Source organism: Dendropsophus ebraccatus, chromosome 8, assembly GCF_027789765.1.
Source record: "Dendropsophus ebraccatus isolate aDenEbr1 chromosome 8, aDenEbr1.pat, whole genome shotgun sequence".
NCBI lineage: Eukaryota > Metazoa > Chordata > Amphibia > Anura > Hylidae > Dendropsophus > Dendropsophus ebraccatus.
The window spans coordinates 121,414,793-121,433,916 of record NC_091461.1 but is presented as its reverse complement, the minus strand read 5'-3'; the positions used below and the strand labels follow the sequence as shown (position 1 = coordinate 121,433,916).

The following is a 19,124-nucleotide window of genomic DNA, read 5'->3' as shown; positions in this document are numbered from 1 at the left end:
TCAGCTGCTGTAAGTGGTGTATTCTTTCCAGTCTGACACAATGCTCTCTGCTGCCACCTCTGTCCATGTCAGGAACTGTCCAGAGCAGCAGAAAATCCCCATAGAAAACCTCTCCTGCTCTGGACAGAGGTGGCAGCAGAGAGCACTGTGTCAGACTGGAGAGAGCACACCACTTCCTGCAGGACATGCAGCAGCTGATAAGCACTGGAAGACTGAATTTTTAACTAGAAGTAAATTACAAATCTCTGGCACTTTCTGACACTATTTGATTTGAAAGAAATATGGTGGACTATCAATTTAATCATCTAATGCAGCAGTCACCATGGTGTGGCTTCCAATGTAAAACTACAACTCCCAGCATGCCCTGACAGCCGTCAGCTGTAGTTTTTGAAACATCAGGGGAGCCACAGCTTAGATCTAATGACTGATCCTGTGTGTATGGGGGGGGTCCCAGCTCTCCCCCCATGACAGATATTGAGGGGACAACGACAGAAGGATCAGGCGTAGTTTTTTTTTTTTTTTATGAGTGCTAAACCGCCATGGAAGATGTCTGGTAGAGACTTATTTCCAGTGTTCCAGTGATGTGCTTGGCATGCACGGGGTGGGGGTCCAGGAGGAATAGCGGTAACCTGAATGAGCATTGATAAGGTTTTGTGTTATTTTTTTAATTTTTTTCCAGGTTGAGTCTAAAAACTCTGGAAAAGTCTTGGCTGGAGATGCCGCCCTGTTCCTGAAGAAGTCTGGGCTGCCGGACCTGGTGCTGGGAAAGGCAAGTGAAGCTGGAGGATGGAGGATCAGTGTACATGGGCGAGAAAGCCCTCACCTGACAGCTGCCCTATGTGTCTGGAGACCTTTAAGGCCCTATTACACGAACAATTATCAGTCGTTACGGCCGATAATTGTTCCGTGTAATAGAAGGCAAAGATCAGCCGACATGAACAATGTCAGCTGATTGTTGCAGCCATTTGTCTTTCAACATGTTAAATATGCAAAACAAGAGTCCGTGGAGCCTCAGTTACGAGTCTCAAAACACGGGATAGCCAGATATCTCTAGCCTGATGCCAACGGGGTGCCTCCATAATGGGGAGAGCACCACACCACCCTGATAAATAGCCCCTTAAGTCCCACTCGGTTGCGAGTATTGGAACATAGACAGGGAAACAACAGGGTGGCCCCTTTTGTCAATGTCTAACTCAAGGTGCGAGTATTGCGACGATGACAAGGGCTTGCAAAGGCAGGCTTCCACCCACAGACAGCCGTTTCGGGGTATTTGCCCCTCGTCAGGGTGGTGTGGTGCTCTCCCCATCATGGAGGCACCCCGTTGGCAACAGGCTAGAGATATCTGGCTATCCCGGGTTTTGAGACTCGTAACTGAGGCTCCACGGACTCTTGTTTTGCATATTTAAATTTTTGGGGGCATCAGTGGAGACTCTTGATTGATACTTCATTGGAAATTTTTTTTGCTGTTCTCCTTGGGTTCAGTGATTACTGTGTTTTGTTTCTTTCAACATGTTGAAAGACAAACGACTAATTTAGCAGCGATCCTCTGCTATCTTCTATGGGCTGCCTGGACGATCTGGCAATCACCTGGGCATGCCCCCCCTGCACTCAACCGCTTGCTGCCACCCGGCGGAATAGCGGCGGCAGCGAGCTGGGTAAGAGAGCAAATGAACGCTGACAACACTTTCCTGGCTCTTGGCTTCAAATTGATATATGATGGCGAGTGGGGAAAGAGTCCTTTGCAGGGCTTCCCCATCCGTAGCAGCTGTGGAATATGGGACATGGGAATAAGCCCTTAGGCTTTGTTTAACCAGATGATACTGTAGCACCTCACGCCCCTCGTAGGGCTCTGGTACATCAAACGATTATCGACCGTACCAGCCGTTCCAGCCAGTAATCGTTAAGTGTAGTAGAACATGCAGATGTCGGCTGATCGTTGCCTTAAATCATGTTCTAGTAAAAAGACAACGATAGTGACGGTCTGCTGGCCATTGCCCCGTGTAATAGGAGTGGTGGCAGCAGACCACCACTATCTTATAAGTATCATCCGGGCAGCTCTCTGTGAAACCCCCGCTTCTCCCCGCTCAATGTCTATGTGTGTGTAATGACAGCGAGTGGGGAACATGGAGAAAGCGAGCGCTGACCTGACAGGTTGGCGCTTGCTTCCTTCTTTAATATTGAGCCATGTAATAGGACCCTTACACACGGTTAGCATGATCAAAGGCTGTAGCTATCAAGTATACGAGAGGAGCCTCAGCACCAGGTACAGCCGCTTATATGTCCGGGCCAGGAAGAGTGACTTAGCCTCTTCATTGTGCTGATCAGGATGGATCTAAGAGTCTCTATAATTGTAATGTATGTAAGGAAGTTCCTAAAGTTCCCATCATTGACATGTATCATGTGACTGCTGCAGTAAAGCGGTCCCAGCAGTGAGCTGTCCCCAAGGGAAATCATACATGATCTTCAGGCATTAGCTGAGATTCTATGGTAAGTAAGATGACTGTGTATTAGTGCTGATGCCGCGTATTCCATGCTGACGTAGCAGGAAACCCTTGTGAATCTGTGCTGTCTCAGTGTCTTCCTGTGAGTGATTCTCCGCTGACCTCCATGTCCTTTCTCTCTGCACAGATTTGGGATTTGGCAGATACAGAAAGCAAAGGCTATTTAAACAAGCAGGTAATGTCATTGTGTGCGGAGACATTCTGTGCCTTGTGGTCCACCGGGATGACACATCTCCTGATCTGCAGTATGGAGGAATGTGCCGGAATCTGTTCCCACTAACAGATGCATCTATTGTGCTATAGGATCCAATTACTGTGAGGAAGGAAATGTGTATAAGGAATTCCACACATTACAGGGACTTCCTACTGAGCTGTTATATAAAGTGCAAATAGTTAAAGGGGTAGTCCTCTCAAACATAACTTTTTGTGTTTTGCTGCCCATGGTGAGACCTAACAATTCCTTCCATACTTGTAATCAATTCAGTCTCCTTCCCCCGGTTCTGAGCTGCTGCTTTCTGCTGAAGACACAAAAATCTGTCCCCCCACCTCCTCCCCCTTCCCTTCTGAGACTGCTGATATAAACAGATCCCTGGCAGGCTCTATCTGCAACATTGTAGCTTCTTTGTAATGCTGGAAGGGTTAATCACAGTGAGAACTGGGGGAAGGAGATGGAATAGATAATAACAAGTATGGAAGGAATTGTTAGTCTCACTTGGGCAGCAACATATCAAAAGTTATGTGTGAGCGGAAGTTAAGTTATGTTTAATAAAGTTTTATAACTTTGTAATATAATTTTATTAAATAAAATGATTGTTTTGACTTTTTACCATTGTGGCAGCACTAGTGAAAAAAGACAGCTTCTCCAAGTCTATTAGCTGTTCTAATGCCAACAAGCATTACATAGACATCAGGGAGGCTTGGTATCACTAATGCTACATGTTACACATACCTTACCCTCCACTTTGCATACCTTACCCTCCACATTGCATACCTTACCCTCCAGATTGAATACTTTACCCTACACTTTGCATACCTTACCCTCCACTTTGCATACCTTACCCTCCACATTGCTTACCCTACAGCTATGACAGTTTGCAAAGTATTTTCTTAAAATTCTTCACAGGTGAAGTGCCGGTAGTAGATTCCAGCATTAGCCGGACATCACTATATCTGCTGTGTACATTACATAGTTTATATAGTGTCAGTTTCCAGGTAGGAAGGAAATGACTGTGTTTCATTGTGAGTAGCAGGATGACTTTTATATTTGCTAGTTGATCTTTTCTTGGCTATATTTGCATGGATTTCTTTTCTTCTCTATAGCCTTGTAGTTAGGGGAGCAGTAAGTGTAATGTATAAGCGAGAACAATAGGGGGTTGTTGGATTTATACTCAGTCCTTTGTGAGTCTGTCAGCTCTAACCCCCCCCCTGGCCTCCATTCAGCACATGTATAGCATTCTCCACTGACATGAGCGTGCATTTATATGGAAGGAAGAGTTTAATTTTATTGTAATATCACACACGACCTGAGGACTGGGACGGCACTTTTTCTCTTCTCGCCCTATGACGGCACCCCTGGAGAGGACCACCTCCTATTCCCATTGGACAGGAAACAGAACACTGGACCTTAAAAGAATCGCCTCCTCTCACCACACCAGTTACTGTTTCCTGTCCCATGGGAGCAGGACATGGAGGGTCTCCTCCAGGGACCTTCATAGGGCTGAGGGATCACCGGCAGACGGGTACCGGCTCCCGAGGTATTCATACCTGAAGACTGAGGCCCGTCCAACACCTCCAGATGATCGGGCCCCGCGCGTCTCCCGGCCCCTCTGGCGTCCGTCCCGGTGAGTAAGACGGCGGGGGTGCGCAGCGTCCCCACGTGTCGCGGCGCGCTCCCGGAAGCCGTGATGACGCGGGACGGGCTTCCGGAGGGGGGATGTCCCTATAGGCCTTGCTCTATAGGCCCAGGCCACGGCTTGCCGGGGGTGACGGCGGGAGGGTGTGCCGCATCAGCGCCGCGGCGGGGGCGGGGTCAGCCGGCCCTAGGTGCATTGGCGCCATATTTAAAGCAGCAGAGCTCAAGAGTGCCTTGCACCTGCATAAAGAGCCTGCTGCTAGGAAGACGGTTACTGTGTGCTGTGCTGTGCTTTGCTGTACTTTGCTGTGCCAGCTGTGGGGACCTGAGACCAATCCTGGGTCAAATGGAGTCCCAAGGCGCTGAACAATCCCAGACCTCTGCTACAGATAATCCAGCGGTATGGTGTGGTAAGAGGGGTTCTCCCCATATATGTATTTTAAACACACTATCTTATCAGGATGTTATGGTTTGTATTTTAGGAGGGATCCTCTAAAAAGGAGCGTACTAAGATTAAGGAGTGTCCGGTCTGCAGAAAGAGGCTTAGTAGTTCATACAATAAGACCTTGTGTGGGGGGTGCATGAACCGAGTATTAGAAGATCAAGGACCATCCTTCATTAGAAACATGAGAGACATGGTTAGGCAAGAAATCAGGGTAGGTAGAAGTATCTTGTTTCATCATTTAAATTTCGCTTTAGCTCCCCTCTACGAGTGTACTTATTGTTGTATTTCTGCAGGCCTCCCTACCCTCTCGCCCAACTTCCTCTGAGACGCCTGGAGTCAGCATTAACCCACCTCCTGACTCTCAGCCACTGGTCATTGCGGGACCAAGTCAGCAGATGGATCCCTCTCCTATAAATGAGGAAGATCAGGATCTATCACTAGAGGTGGACGATCAGGGTGAATTAGCCTCTGATCCAGAGGAGATCTCAGGGGAGGACTCTGCAGGGTCACTGTTACCAATTGAATCCATAGACGCTCTCATTAAAAATGTCAGACTAACTATGGAGATTGACGATACCCCTCAACCCAGATCCGTACAGGACATTATGTTTGAGGGGTTAGCCCCAAAAAAGAGACTGGTGTTTCCAGTACACCAGAGTATTAAGACTCTTATCTGTCACGAGTGGGCTAATCCAGACCGGAAATTCTTTATCCCACGGGCTGTAAGTCTGGTATTACATCTATCTTTGAAGAAAACTATGTAATATGACACTTATATTGATTCTAACCTTTTCCTATTTTTAGTACAAAAGGAAATATCCCTTCGGTCAGGAGGACTGTGAATCCTGGGAGGGGGCCCCTAAGATAGATCATCCAGTGGCGAAGATCTCAAAAAAGAATGCACTGCCCTTCGAGGACACAGCAGTGCTTAAAGACCCTCTAGATAAGAGAGCCGATATATATTTAAAGAAGTCTTGGGAAGCATCCACATCCGCATTCAAGCCTTTGATTGCGACGACTTCAGTAGCTAGGTCACTAAAAATGTGGATGACTGAACTTAAAGATAAGGTCAAGGAGAGTAATCCAAATCAGGACTTTAATCAGGCATTTACTACGATTGACAATGCTGTGTCATTTATTTCAGAAGCATCAGCAGATGCCCTAAAGCTGTCAGCCCGATCAGCGGCCCTTTCAAACTCAGCCCGAAGATCTATATGGGTAAAGGAGTGGAAGGGTGATACCACATCAAAGGCCAAGCTATGTGGAGTCCCATGTGAAGGGAAGCTTCTATTTGGGTCTGCCCTGGAGTCTATCCTAGAGAAGGCCTCTGACAGAAAGAAGGGATTCCCCCTTATACCCCAACAGACCAGTAGACCATTCAGGGGAAGAGGTAGGAGACCTAGGGGGGGAAACGTCAGTAGTAGGAAAGATTGGCGACCTCAGAAGAAGAATAAGGGTTTTCTCTTTCCTTCTTCTGACAAAAAGGCCCCTCAATGACATGAGGTCCCTGTGGGAGGGCGTTTAGCTTGTTATTTTTCACAGTGGTGTACAATTTCTGGTAGCACTTTTGTGTTGGATACAATAAAATTTGGCCTTAAAATTTCTTTTTCGTCCTCCCCAGGGGAAAGATTTGTATGTACTGACCTGTCATCAGACCCTGACAAACACATGGCTCTTCTAGCTGAGATCCATTCCCTTCTAAATAAAAAAGTGCTTATCCCGGTTCCCGGGGAACAGAGGGGAGTGGGATTCTACTCCACTTTGTTCCTTGTGAAAAAGCCCAATGGTTCATACAGAACAATAATTAATCTCAGGCCACTAAACAGGGCCCTTACTTACGAGAGGTTCAGAATGGAGTCAATATCTTCTGCTATTCTGAATCTCTCGGAAAACTGCTTTATGGCCACCATCGATCTCAGGGATGCTTATTATCATATTCCTATGCACCCTGACCATTACAGATTTCTGAGAGTGGCGGTGAACATGGGCTCAGAGTTTTCTCATTTCCAGTTTACAGCCATGCCATTTGGTATCTCTCAAGCTCCCAGAGCATTCACCAAGGTAATGGCAGAAGTCATGGCACATGTGAGAGAAAGGAATATCATCATTGTCCCCTACCTTGATGACTTTCTGATTATTAACAATTCACAGACGGCCCTAGAGACAGATATTAGATTCATAGAGTCAGTGTTTTTCTCTCTGGGATGGGAGGTCAATGAGGAAAAATCCAACAAAACGCCTAGCCAGCGGTGTAAATTCCTGGGGATCTACCTAGACTCCAGGGTTCAAAGATCCTTTCTCCCAGAGAATAAGATCTTACAGGTCCAGACAAGAATCAGGCAGCTCTCGGCTGATCCCCTTACTACTATGAGGTCAGCCATGTCATTGTTAGGACTCTTGACTTCTTGTATCCAGGCAGTACCGTGGGCACAGTATCACACCAGAAGGCTCCAGTGTCAAATTCTGTCTGAATGGGATGGCGTAACTGATTCCCTAGATTCCCCTTTTTCTCTATCTCCACAGACTTTAAGATCCCTGTCCTGGTGGGAGCAACGGGAACATCTAGACAAGGGTCTTCCATGGAACATCACGGAAGTAAAAACCATTACAACAGACGCCAGTCCTTCTGGATGGGGGGCTCATACGGGACCTCTTCTTCTACAAGGGAAATGGAGCCCGGAAGAAGCCAGAGAATCCCAAAACGTACGGGAGTTAAAGGCAGTTTTTCTCTCTTTAATACAGGCACTACCAGAGCTTCAGGGGAGAAACGTAAGGGTACTGTCGGACAACGCGGCGGCAGTAGCCTACCTAAATCACCAAGGTGGAACCAGATCAACCGACCTGATGAGGATCACACACCATATCTTCAGGTTGGCAGAACCTCATTTTCTTTCTCTGACAGCACTACACCTAAAAGGATCAGACAATACAATAGCGGACTTCCTCAGCAGGAACAAGCTAAAACAAGGAGAATGGGAGCTATCCCAGGAGGTTTTCCATCAAATCTGCAGTCTCTGGGGGACCCCGAAAGCAGACCTGTTCGCCACCAGGACGAACAGAAAAGTAAGAGAATTTTATTCCCTGTCTCAGAAGGACAACCCCGCTGCCATAGACGCACTAGCACAGAATTGGGACAGCGGCCTCCTTTACGCCTTCCCACCGATCAGGCTTCTATCTCGGGTGATACGCAAGATCAGGCAGGACAAAGCAGACGTCATTCTGGTTGCTCCCTTCTGGCCCAGAAGGGTGTGGTTCGCCTGGTTGAGGAGACTGTCGATAGCAGACCCCTGGGTGCTTCCGGAGAGACGGGATCTCCTACACCAGGGACCAGTACTTCACCCGACAGCACAGAACCTTCACTTAACAGCCTGGCGTGTGAAAGGCAGCTTCTGATTGACAGAGGACTATCCCCTCAGGTGATATCCACACTTTTAGCCAGCCGAAAGAGGGTTACATCAGCCATTTACCTGAGAACTTGGAAGGCCTTTTGTAGGTACGTGAACCAGCCAATCAATGTAATTGCTCCTCCTAATATTCCACTAATTCTGGACTTTCTGCAGGAGGGTCTTAACAAGAACTTGAGACCAAGCACTATAAAAGTTCAAATTTCAGCCCTTAGTGCACTTTTTGATTTCAGATTGGCTGAACATCCATGGGTAAAAAGGTTCACAAAGGCTGCAACTAGACTGGCTCCCAGTATAAAATCAAGACTCCCTCCTTGGGACTTAAATATAGTGTTATCAGGACTGACCATTTCTCCATTCGAGCCAATGTTAGAATTACCTATCAGGCTGCTATCCTGGAAACTTGCCTTCTTGCTCGCTATCACATCAGCCCGAAGGGTTAGCGAGATCAGAGCCTTCTCCATCAACCCTCCATACATGACAATTAGGGATGATAGAATTATCTTATCTCCTGACCCTGCCTTTCTCCCAAAGGTGGTATCCAATTTCCACAGGTCCCAGGAGGTAGTTCTTCCCTCATTTTGCACTAATCCATCCAACGATAGAGAGGCAGCCTTTCATACATTGGACGTTAGGCGTATTCTGTTACACTATCTGGAGGTCACTAGGGATTGGAGACAGACTGATAATCTCTTAGTATCCTTCCAGGGAAAGAACAAGGGTAAAGCAGCTACCTCACAAACCATCGCTAGATGGGTAAAACAGGCCATAGGGGAATGCTATAGATCCAGTAGAAAGGATATCCCCGTAGGGTTTGGGGCACACTCCACCAGAGCAGTAGCCACTTCCTGGGCAGAGAGGGCATCAGTCACATTAGAGCAGATCTGTAGGACCGCTACTTGGAGCACTCCACACACCTTCTTTAGACATTACAGATTACAACTATCGTCAACAGAGGACTTGACGTTTGGTAGAAGGGTACTGCACGCAGTGGTCCCTCCCTAGGCGGGGGAAATTCCTAATCTAATCTCCAGGGGTGCCGTCATAGGGCGAGAAGAGAAAACAAGAATTACTAACCGGTAATGTCTTTTCTTTGAGCCCATGACGGCACCCCGCCTAATACCCGCCCTTGAAAGAGATATGACATACCTTGACATAGTTAATGTATGTTTAGATGTATATACTTTATTTAAAAAAAAAAAAAAAAAAAAAAAAAAAAAAAAAAAGAAAAAAGCGTATATATATATAAATATATAAAGATGTATATAGAGGTAGATATATACATATGGATATATGCAGATATTATATAACACAGTTAGTATGCTATGTTGTGTTTGTTAAAAAGATTCGCTCCTAGGATCCTTGCAAAGAACTGGTGTGGTGAGAGGAGGCGATTCTTTTAAGGTCCAGTGTTCTGTTTCCTGTCCAATGGGAATAGGAGGTGGTCCTCTCCAGGGGTGCCGTCATGGGCTCAAAGAAAAGACATTACCGGTTAGTAATTCTTGTTTTTTTGCAGTAAAGTAGCTGTGCTTTTTCTAATCCCTGATAATGGCTGTAAAACATTGACATGTCTAAAGATTTGACCAGCTGACGATCAGTCCTGAGATCCCCAATGATTACTGGAGCTGGGAGAAGCGCACAGCTGTGCACTTAATTTCTCAATCTTATGCTGCGTTTACACGAAACGATAATTGGCCCGATCGTACGATTAACGATGTCGGAGTAACAATTTTTTTTTTCATAACGATCAGCGTTTAGACGGTACGTTATATCATACGGAAATTCGTTTTGCGATCGCTTAAGCCTATCTCACACATTGGTTAAATCGGCGAACGACTGTTTACACTGAACGATCTGCGAATTTTTTTACAAACGACGATTTTAGAACATGTAAGATTAAAATGAACGATTTCTCGTTCGTCGTTTGATCGTTCGCAGCGTTTACACGTACGATTATCGTTCGAATTTGATCGTTATCGTGCAAATTCGCACGATAATCGTTCCGTGTAAACGCAGCATTACTCATTGCAGGAGATGGGCTCCATAGACTTAATGTGTTGCCGGTCTCCTGCTAGAAGTCGGATGGAACAGCGAGCTGGGGAGTGAAGCACCTAGCTGTGTGCTTCTCCCATGCATATCTAGTGATCGGCGCCGGTCTCCGTACTCACACTCCTGTCCAATCAACCTGTTACATGTCTGTGGGACGAGTGCAGATCTAGGACCCTTAGCCCAGTAGCTGTTTGGTTGCCCGTGTCCTTCACCAGTACAGATGTTGGGCATTTCTGCAGATGTTGCTCCGGTCTTGGGTTTCAGGCCAGAGGACAGGAATCCCAGTGTTTATTCGCTTTCTGCATTCACCCTTAGCCGGATCTTGATTGATTTTCTCTTTGCAGAGTTTTGTTTGAGTTTCTAGCTCCAGAAGCTAAGGTACACGTGACCCTACACATAGCTTGCTCCTATTGACTCCCATACCCTAAGCTTTTATGCCGTAAATATTTGTACCTTGCTTCCTTCTTACCGTAATACTATTTCCTTTTTTTTTATCTCCAGGAATTTTTTGTGGCTTTACAGCTGGTGGCTTGTGCTCAGAACGGAATGGAGGTGTCGCTCGGCAGCCTCAAGAAGGTGGTGCCCCCGCCCAGATTTGTAAGACTCTTCTACTTGATTTATAGTTATTCTGATGGCTCATGAGATGTAATGTACGATATAACAATGTACTTTATATTCTTATTCAGCATGATGTGGCGAGTCCCCCCTTGGTAGCTGCTCCTGTTGCTGTAGATTCGCCGTGGGCCGTCAAGGTGAGTTCTTTTCTCTTGGTTACATGACCATGTATACTGTAACATCTCCATGATGAGTATATTTTGTACCTTGGTGTCAGATAGCTCACATTGCATTCAGGCTCTTCAAACTTTATAGGCAGGGATATGTAAAATTTCTGGAGGAGAAATGTGTGGATGGTAACAGGCTGTCATCTTACTGGCATTAAAGGGGTATTCCAGGGAAAATGAACTTTTAAAGTAGGAGATCACAGGTGGTCTGACTTCCGTATTGCCCCCTGGCTTCTGTATTTTAAATAGGGCTTGTGGGTACAGTACGTGACCTGCGGCTCTATTCATTCCTATGGAGATGCTGGAAGAGCACTATACTCTTTCCGTCTTTCCATAGGAATGAATAGAGCCGTGGGTCACGTACTGTACTAGCAGCTCTATTCATAATACAGAAGCCAGGGCCCAATACCGGAGGTCGTGGGGGGGTACAGAGGTTGGACCCCCCACAACCTCCCCTGTGGATACATGTCTGCTCTGATCCAGCAAATCCTTTTAGCCACACATCACTGCCAGTTTGTCCTCCGATATACTCATGGGATGGGATCAGGGATGGGGAACCTTCAACTCTCCAGCTTTTGCAAAACTACAACTCCCATCGGCTGTCCAGCCATTATAGGAATTGCAGTTTTGCAACAGCTGGAGAGCGATGGTTCCCTATCCCTGCTCTTGATTCATTCATATGTGATGTTAAAAAAAAGTCCGTCCTTAATCCTTCATATAAAACGCATTTCATTCACCAACACTTCTCAGCAATATGTTGCATGCCACTAAGGGTGCGTTTATGCAGAGATTTATCTGACAGATTTTTTAAGCCAAAGCCAGGAATGGGTTTGAGAAGAGGAGAAATCTCAGTCTTTCCTTTATGACCTGTTCCCTGTTTATAGTCTGTCCCTGGCTTTGACTTCAAAGATCTGTCAGAGAAATCTTTCTGTGTAAATGCACCATAGGATACGCCATGGCTTTATGATGGGTGGGGGTCCCAGAGGTTAAACACTGAGAATGAAGGGGCTGCATTGTGTCATTGTTATGATTTGTCCTAGTTATCATCTTCTTGCTCTGTCAGTTCTTCTTATAATGGTTACTATTACTTCTGAAAAGATTCAGATTCTTCTTTTCTATCTGTTTGATAGAATCTCTTCAGGTTGGTGTTCCCTGGGAAAATGTATGCGGGAAAAAAAAAAAAAAGTCTCTCTGCTGACCTGTAGGTGGCACCAGACAGATGTTCTTTTTTGCTTTCTGTTAGTTTCTAGAAAGTTTCTACTAATGTCTCCTGAGGGGTAATGAAGATCTTTGCTGAGTATCTGCGAGCTAAGGTCTTAAATACTGAAAGGAGCTGATACCAAAGTATTGAGGTTATACAATGAAAAGAATAACGTTCATTTAAAGGGGAACTATCAGCAGGTTAGAAGAATCTAACTTGCTCATATGTCCCTATTGCACAGGAGATCCCGAGGAGGAAGTTATGTCTCTTTATAGTATGTCCCTTATAGTATGTCCCATTCTGTTGCAGTTAGAAGTTTGCTCCACACTCCGTTAGGAGCACTGCCCACCTGCATAGCACTGGCCCGCTCCATTTATTATCATTAGAAAGGGACGGGCCAGATTGGCGCTATGGGGGTGGCAGTGCGCCTAATGGTCTCACCAGACTGTGGAACACATGACTAAAAGCAAGGGAACAGCACCAAGGAGGAAGGTAAGAGACATACTATAAGACACATAATTTCCTCTTCAGCGTCTCCTGTGCAATAGGGACTTATCAGCAGGATAACTTCCTCTCACCCGGTGATAGTTCCCCTTTAACCAGGGTAAACATCTAAGAACTCCCTTGTTTTGCAATGTCCCAGGACGTTAAGGGTTGTCTCACAATATGGCGATGTAACGTGATACATGCCCCTCACCACAGCGTCGGCACCATAGGGCCCATACGTATGCATTAATACTGTTCTTCATACGGCAGCCTGAAGAAAAGGCCAAATATGATGCAATATTCGACAGTCTGAGCCCGGTGAATGGTTTTCTGTCTGGGGACAAGGTGAAGCCTGTGCTGCTTAATTCCAAGCTACCTGTGGAAGTCCTGGGCCGGGTGAGTGTTGCCTCATTTTAAGTCATACCACTGTAAAAGAAAACTTTTGATATGTCGTAGAGACCCCACAGATCTTTACATATAGGTGGGAGAAGCGCTCGGCCCAGCGATCTCCATATAACAATCTCCATCTCACTACTGCAGTAAGATGGAAAAGACAGCAAGTATCTAATGCTCAGCTCTGAGACACCAACAAAGCAGAACCCTTGACATCTCTAGGACATGTGAAAAGTTTTTATTAAAGTGACAGTGACCATTTAATCCTGGTCTTATGGTTTTGTGTAGAATTAGTCGAGTTATATATAATGTAATGTGTTTTCTTTTCTGTCCCCCTCTAAGGTCTGGGAGTTAAGTGATATTGATCATGATGGATTACTGGACCGGGATGAGTTTGCTGTTGTAAGTTTTTTGTTTTTTTTTAAGTTACCCACAAGTCCATTACAATTACAGCTTTACCACAATCTTAGTACATCCCCCTTTTCATGTTGTTGTGAGCTTGCTTATTTTAGTATCATACCTTGGTGCTATGATTTTGCTTAGTGGATATATGACCATGGTCCGTGTTTCACCAGTTTTGAAGGCTTTTATGAATTTATTTTTTGTAGTCCATGACCAAGGGTATGACAAAATTGAAAATACCTCTGGGCACTGTGGCCTCTACATTGTTAACCTACCACAGTGCTGTATATCTTGTTGTGGCCGTACCTGGTACTGCAGCTCACTACAGATCAGTCCTGTATAAATGAATAGGCTTAATGAAGTCCAGCTAAAAAATTTTATTTAAGTATATTGTATTGCCCCCCAAAAGTTATACAAATCACCAATATACACTTATTATGGGAAATGCTTATGAAATGCTTTTTTTCCCCCCGTGCTTACTACTTCATCAAGGCTTCACTTCCTGGATAACATGGTGATGTTACTTCCTGGATAACATGGTGATGTTACTTCCTGGATAACATGGTGATGTTACTTCCTGGATAACATGGTGATGTCACTTCCTGGATAAAATTGTGATGTCACGACCCGACTCCCAGAGCTGTGTGGGCTTTGGCTGCTGGACAGGATGATGGCAGAGGGATACTCAGTGTCCTCCTGCCATCATCCTCTCCAGCAGCCAAAGCCCGCACAGCTCTGGGATCTGGTCGTGACATCACAATTTTATCCAGGAAGTGACATCACCATGTTATCCAGGAAGTGACATCACCATGTTATCCAGGAAGTGACATAACCAGTTTATCCAGGAAGTGAAGCCTTGATGCAGTAGTAAGTGCAGGGAAAAAAGCACTTTATAAGCATTTCCCGTAATAAGGCAATACAATACAATACTTTAAAAAAAATTTGCTGGACTTCTCCTTTAAGCTGTAGTACCAGGCGCTCTCAATGGAAGATGTACAGCGCTGTACATGGTAAACAGTAACTAGGCTGCTAGGATAGGACAGGAGGTCAATATGAAATGGATTATAACAATTTTAACTAAAATTATGGCTGCATGAGCAAGACAATTGCTTTCATATTTAGAAACGTGAGAATTTTAAACAATTAGGAACACAAAGTTCTTCTTTTTTTGGACCTGTATGCTGTTCTTTCCCGCTTATCCGGCTTGTAACCTCGTTTTATAGTTGTACAATATTAGGACCTTTAAAAAAGGAAGTTTAACAAAAGAATGAATTAATGTATAAAATGGAGAACCATTCTATAGACTACCAATAATACAGTGCACAAGTATATTCAGCAGCACTGTTACCATGCTGACAGGTAAACCTGTTTCTACCATGTACAAATACACATCCTTACATGACCAATACCATGCTTAATCCAGTTCACTTAGCTCAGGAATGGGGAACCTGCGCCTCTCCGGCTTTTGAAAAACTACAAAGCTTTGGCTGTCCAGGTATGATGGGAGTTGTAGTTCTGCAACAGCTGAAGGTCAGCAGGTCTCGCATCCCGGCTCTTGGTAAATTAGAGCAAGCATGGCATTGATTGCACTAGTAGAGGAAAGCTAAGTGAGCAGGTATATAAGTAATTGTATGGGTCCTTATTCTCTAAGCCAATAATTAAAATAATATCCAGACTACCCCTTTAATTCACCATCTGCATTATGCTTTTACATTACACCTTCCTGTAATAAGACACTGCAAATAGCTGAACCTGCCGGACATAACATGCGTTTTATTTTCCAGGCTATGTTCTTGGTGTATTCTGCATTAGAAAAGGAGCCTGTTCCTATGGTATTGCCTCCTGCACTGGTGCCACCATCTAAGAGGAAAACCTCAGGACCTCCATCATCATTGCCAATAATCCCACCTCTGCCGATGCCACCTTCTAAAGAGTCACGACACTCATTGCCACCTGTAGGGATTCTGCCCACAAAAGCACCTGTGACCCAGGTAGGAATGAAACTGCCCATAACACCCTGTTATACCCGACCAGATGTTAAAGGCACATATTACACTTGTATCTGTATGATCACATGGGGCGGTGTAGGAGAGTACTTTATTACATGTATAGATTTACATTGATGGCTTACCCTTGCTTTTGAAGATCTGATTGTTAAAGTAGACAGAAGCAGAAATCTATGTAACCAGTTCAACTACTGTAACAGGCTGAGATGAGTACATGACTCTTACCTTCTTCTCCTCTCTTCTCCAGTGGGTTGTATCACATGTAGAGAAAACAAAATATGATGAGATTTTCCTGAAACTTGATAAAGACCAAGATGGCCTGGTGTCTGGGCTGGAGGTCCGAGAGATCTTCCTGAAGACAGGCTTACCGTCAGGACTGCTCGCCCATATCTGGTAAGTACAGTGAGTGTCATGTATCGGGCTGTATGATCCTGCCCGACACACACAGGTAGAAAAGCTTTCTACTACAGAGCCAATTCAGTTTACTGGCAGCATCCAGGAATAATGAAGAATGATAGAGTTAATATAAAAAGAATGTTAGAACGTTGCAGAGATGAGTGCAACTGGAGCATGCTCGAATCTAATCGTTCTGCATTTGAGTACTGGTGGCTAAAGAAGTTGGATGCAGCCTTAAGGAGTCCTGAAAAACATGTATAGAGTCATAGGCTGTGTTCACCAGGACTCATTAGGGACCTATTACATGGGAAGATTATCATTCTATCATCCTGTGTAATATGGTAAAGGATTTCCGGTTAAGGATAAACAATCTCGTTTGCAATCGCTTAGGGCCTTAGGGCTGCATCCAACTTTCAGCCTCCGGTATTCAATTGCTGAACAAATGCACTCCTTTCTAGTAATGAACTATTTAAATTAATACGAACCAAAAGATAGCCAGTATTTTTTTTTCAACAGTTGCTTTTTAATTTTTTTTTAGAATAGACAACTGGCCTTAAATAAAAGCAGTACTCTCCATAACTCCTGCTTCTGCTGTTCTGACAGCGCCCAGTCCCTCCCAATTTCTAGGTGCCCCATTTCATCATGCTTCCAATTGTAATAGAGGCCTGACTCATCAGTCTATTTTGCCTTGGAAATCACCTTTAAAGTGACACTGTCACCCCCTTTGTACATTCTGACATCTCTACACAGGTGTAAAGGGTAAATTTAGCGGTTTTCATACCTTATTTTATATCATACGTTGTGGTGCTTGCTCAAGTAAAAAGTCGTCTTTTATCAACTGCAGATTGTGTTAAGTGGGCGGGGCCTCTCAACAATAGCGCCACTTAACCCCGCACACCACCATTGGCCCCACCCCCTTGACGCCCATTGGTGGGACGACCTAGGACCTTTAGGCCAGCCTGTTCCAATGGCTGACGAGGGGGCTCGGCCAATGGTGGGGCGGTGGGCGGGGCTAAGTGGTGCTAATGCCCACTCGCATAAAGGAGGTGACAGTGTCACTTTAAGGCCTAAGGGGTTAAAATGCAGTGAAGTGCAGACCTTCATTTACCTTCATTATCATTGTATGCTGCATTTGGTACAATCTAGACCAGAGGTGTTAAACTACCAGCCCTTAAAAAAAACTACAAATCCCATCATGCCTGTAGAGCCAAAGCTTAAGCTGATGGGAATTGTAGTTTTGCAAGAGCTGGAGAGCCGCAATTTGGCACTTGTCATTGTGACCCTGTTAGTCCCATACCCTGTGCCTCCTCTTCCTCCTGGGATTCCCATCTGTGGTCACTTGTACTCTGAATGTGTATCTATAGCGGATACAGTAGGTCTTCTCTGAAGAGTATACAGAGCAGCTTTCTCAAGGACTTGTAGGACTTCGGAATCGATATGAAGAATGAGGCATGGAGCTGCAGTAAGACTTCCACTATAACGATTGTTATGTCTGATTTAATGTTTGGAGTAAACTTGAGCGGCTTTTGGATTTTCTTGTAAAACTAGTTCTTATGGTGTCTCTGCAGGTCCTTATGTGACACGAAAGACTGTGGGAAACTCTCTAAAGAACAATTTGCGCTGTCTTTTCATCTCATCAATCTGAAGCTTGTGAAGGGCATAGATCCGCCTCAGTCCCTCACTCCAGAAATGATCCCGCCATCCGAAAGATCAGCCACACCTAAGGTAGGATCTCCCAGGATGAGCAGTGATGATGTAATAACTCCCACGGTTGTTTATCCTCGAGTGGTGCATGTTTCTGTAAGCCTGGATAACCCCTTTAATTTGTCTGCTGTCCTGCCTGCAGGGGTATATATGATATATATTCTCTATGCCTGGCGGAGACCAGTGCATGTGTATGAAGGGCTTTTTGTTTTATGATATCCAGAGTAGAGAAAAAGTCACAAACTTTCTTCTTTTCATACTTCGTGTTGTATTAGAGGCCTGGTCCTTATCCGATGTGGACTGTACCTTGTCCTTATGGCCCGGGACCAGTATGTGTAAGTGAATGAGTTGCGTGAAATAACAAAAACTCACTGCACTTTTTGTGTACATTAAGTATTAACAAGAAATTTGCTGTGTAACACATATTACACTTAAAGGGAACTCGTCACCAGGTTTATGCTTCCCTCTTCCTAAGCAGGGACTCCTGTCTTTGAGAGGTGTCCCTGCTCCTGTACATACTACATGTAGACAGTCACAGGAATGTTGGGGCTTTAAGGAATCTGACTCGCCTTATCGGACCCATTGGGAGAGTCAATTATTTTTAATAATAGAACCCTGTTGCCTGTAATAGGGTCTTGGTCAGTACTTGCCGCCATCTGAGCTGCATAAACCTGGTGGCAGCCTGAATGCCTCCCCCATAAACTAAATGAAATACATTTATAATCTTTTTTTTTTTTATACATTTTTTTTCTGACAAATTAGATATTTAGCTATAAATGTTTTAAAGAGGAAGGTCCGGCCTTATGTTTAATTTTTTTTTTTTTTAAGTGACAGGGCACAGGGGAAAAAATACAAACGCTAACTTACCTCTCCCTGTGCCGTTGATCTGCCAACTTATCAATCACGGGACCCCCCGCTGGAAGGCATTCTCCCCCTTAGTTGTGATGACATCATTACTTGAGGGAGAATGCTCCTCCTGGCTAATGGACAATCCGCTCAGCCAATCAGTGGCTGAAACTGCGTCATGCCCAGTAACTGACTGACTGAACGGCCATTCTATCAGTCGGGTCGTGATGTCGGCAGCACAGGAGATCCTGAAGCCTGGTGGGGGTCCTGGGGCTGGTCAAAGTAGTTTTTTTTTTTTTTTTTTCTAATCTGTTTGTTTTCTGACTTTTACGTTATAGTTTAATTTAACTATTTGTACATTGTTATGGGGGCGGCCATCTTGCCTGGCTGTTCTTAAGAGCATTTAGTGACATGCTTTACAGCAAGACTCATGGACATAGACGACAATAGACAGATTCTGTCCCCTTGAGATGAATGTGAGACATTGCTGAGCGCGCTCTGTGACCTGTGAAAAGGTGATTCCACAGGGAGCTGCTATCGTCTCCTCTATCTACTGGTGTCACATGACGCTGCAATGCTGTACAGATCACTTTACTGCAGCCTCCTCTTATCACCACAGACACAACAGGAAGTCTCAGCTTAGATTTATCCCCAAGT

General features: G+C 45.0%; 2 protein-coding genes across 4 annotated transcripts in view; both read left to right on the top strand.

Annotated features, from left to right (window-relative positions):
- The window catches only part of EPS15 (epidermal growth factor receptor pathway substrate 15), a 76,311-nt gene that overhangs the window by 17,835 nt on the left and 39,352 nt on the right, over positions 1 to 19,124 (top strand). For both annotated transcript variants that reach the window (XM_069981593.1, XM_069981594.1), the window contains exons 3-11: positions 680 to 769; positions 2,629 to 2,676; positions 10,753 to 10,848; positions 10,938 to 11,003; positions 12,991 to 13,116; positions 13,456 to 13,515; positions 15,300 to 15,506; positions 15,769 to 15,914; positions 17,486 to 17,642. In XM_069981593.1, coding sequence (XP_069837694.1) covers positions 680 to 769; positions 2,629 to 2,676; positions 10,753 to 10,848; positions 10,938 to 11,003; positions 12,991 to 13,116; positions 13,456 to 13,515; positions 15,300 to 15,506; positions 15,769 to 15,914; positions 17,486 to 17,642 — 996 coding nt within the window. The remainder of the gene's footprint in view (positions 1 to 679; positions 770 to 2,628; positions 2,677 to 10,752; positions 10,849 to 10,937; positions 11,004 to 12,990; positions 13,117 to 13,455; positions 13,516 to 15,299; positions 15,507 to 15,768; positions 15,915 to 17,485; positions 17,643 to 19,124) is intronic.
- On the top strand, positions 4,374 to 9,706 carry LOC138799872 (uncharacterized). 2 transcript variants are annotated; one of them, XM_069981592.1, is made up of 6 exons: positions 4,374 to 4,753; positions 4,836 to 5,009; positions 5,092 to 5,520; positions 5,603 to 6,188; positions 7,322 to 8,291; positions 9,560 to 9,706. In XM_069981592.1, the coding sequence occupies exons 1-6, from the start codon at positions 4,406 to 4,408 to the stop codon at positions 9,603 to 9,605; spliced, it is 2,553 nt and encodes an 850-aa protein (XP_069837693.1). In that variant the 5' UTR covers positions 4,374 to 4,405; the 3' UTR covers positions 9,606 to 9,706. The 2 variants fall into 2 exon arrangements, with proteins under 2 accessions (XP_069837693.1, XP_069837692.1); XM_069981591.1 differs by having other exon boundaries at positions 9,548 to 9,706.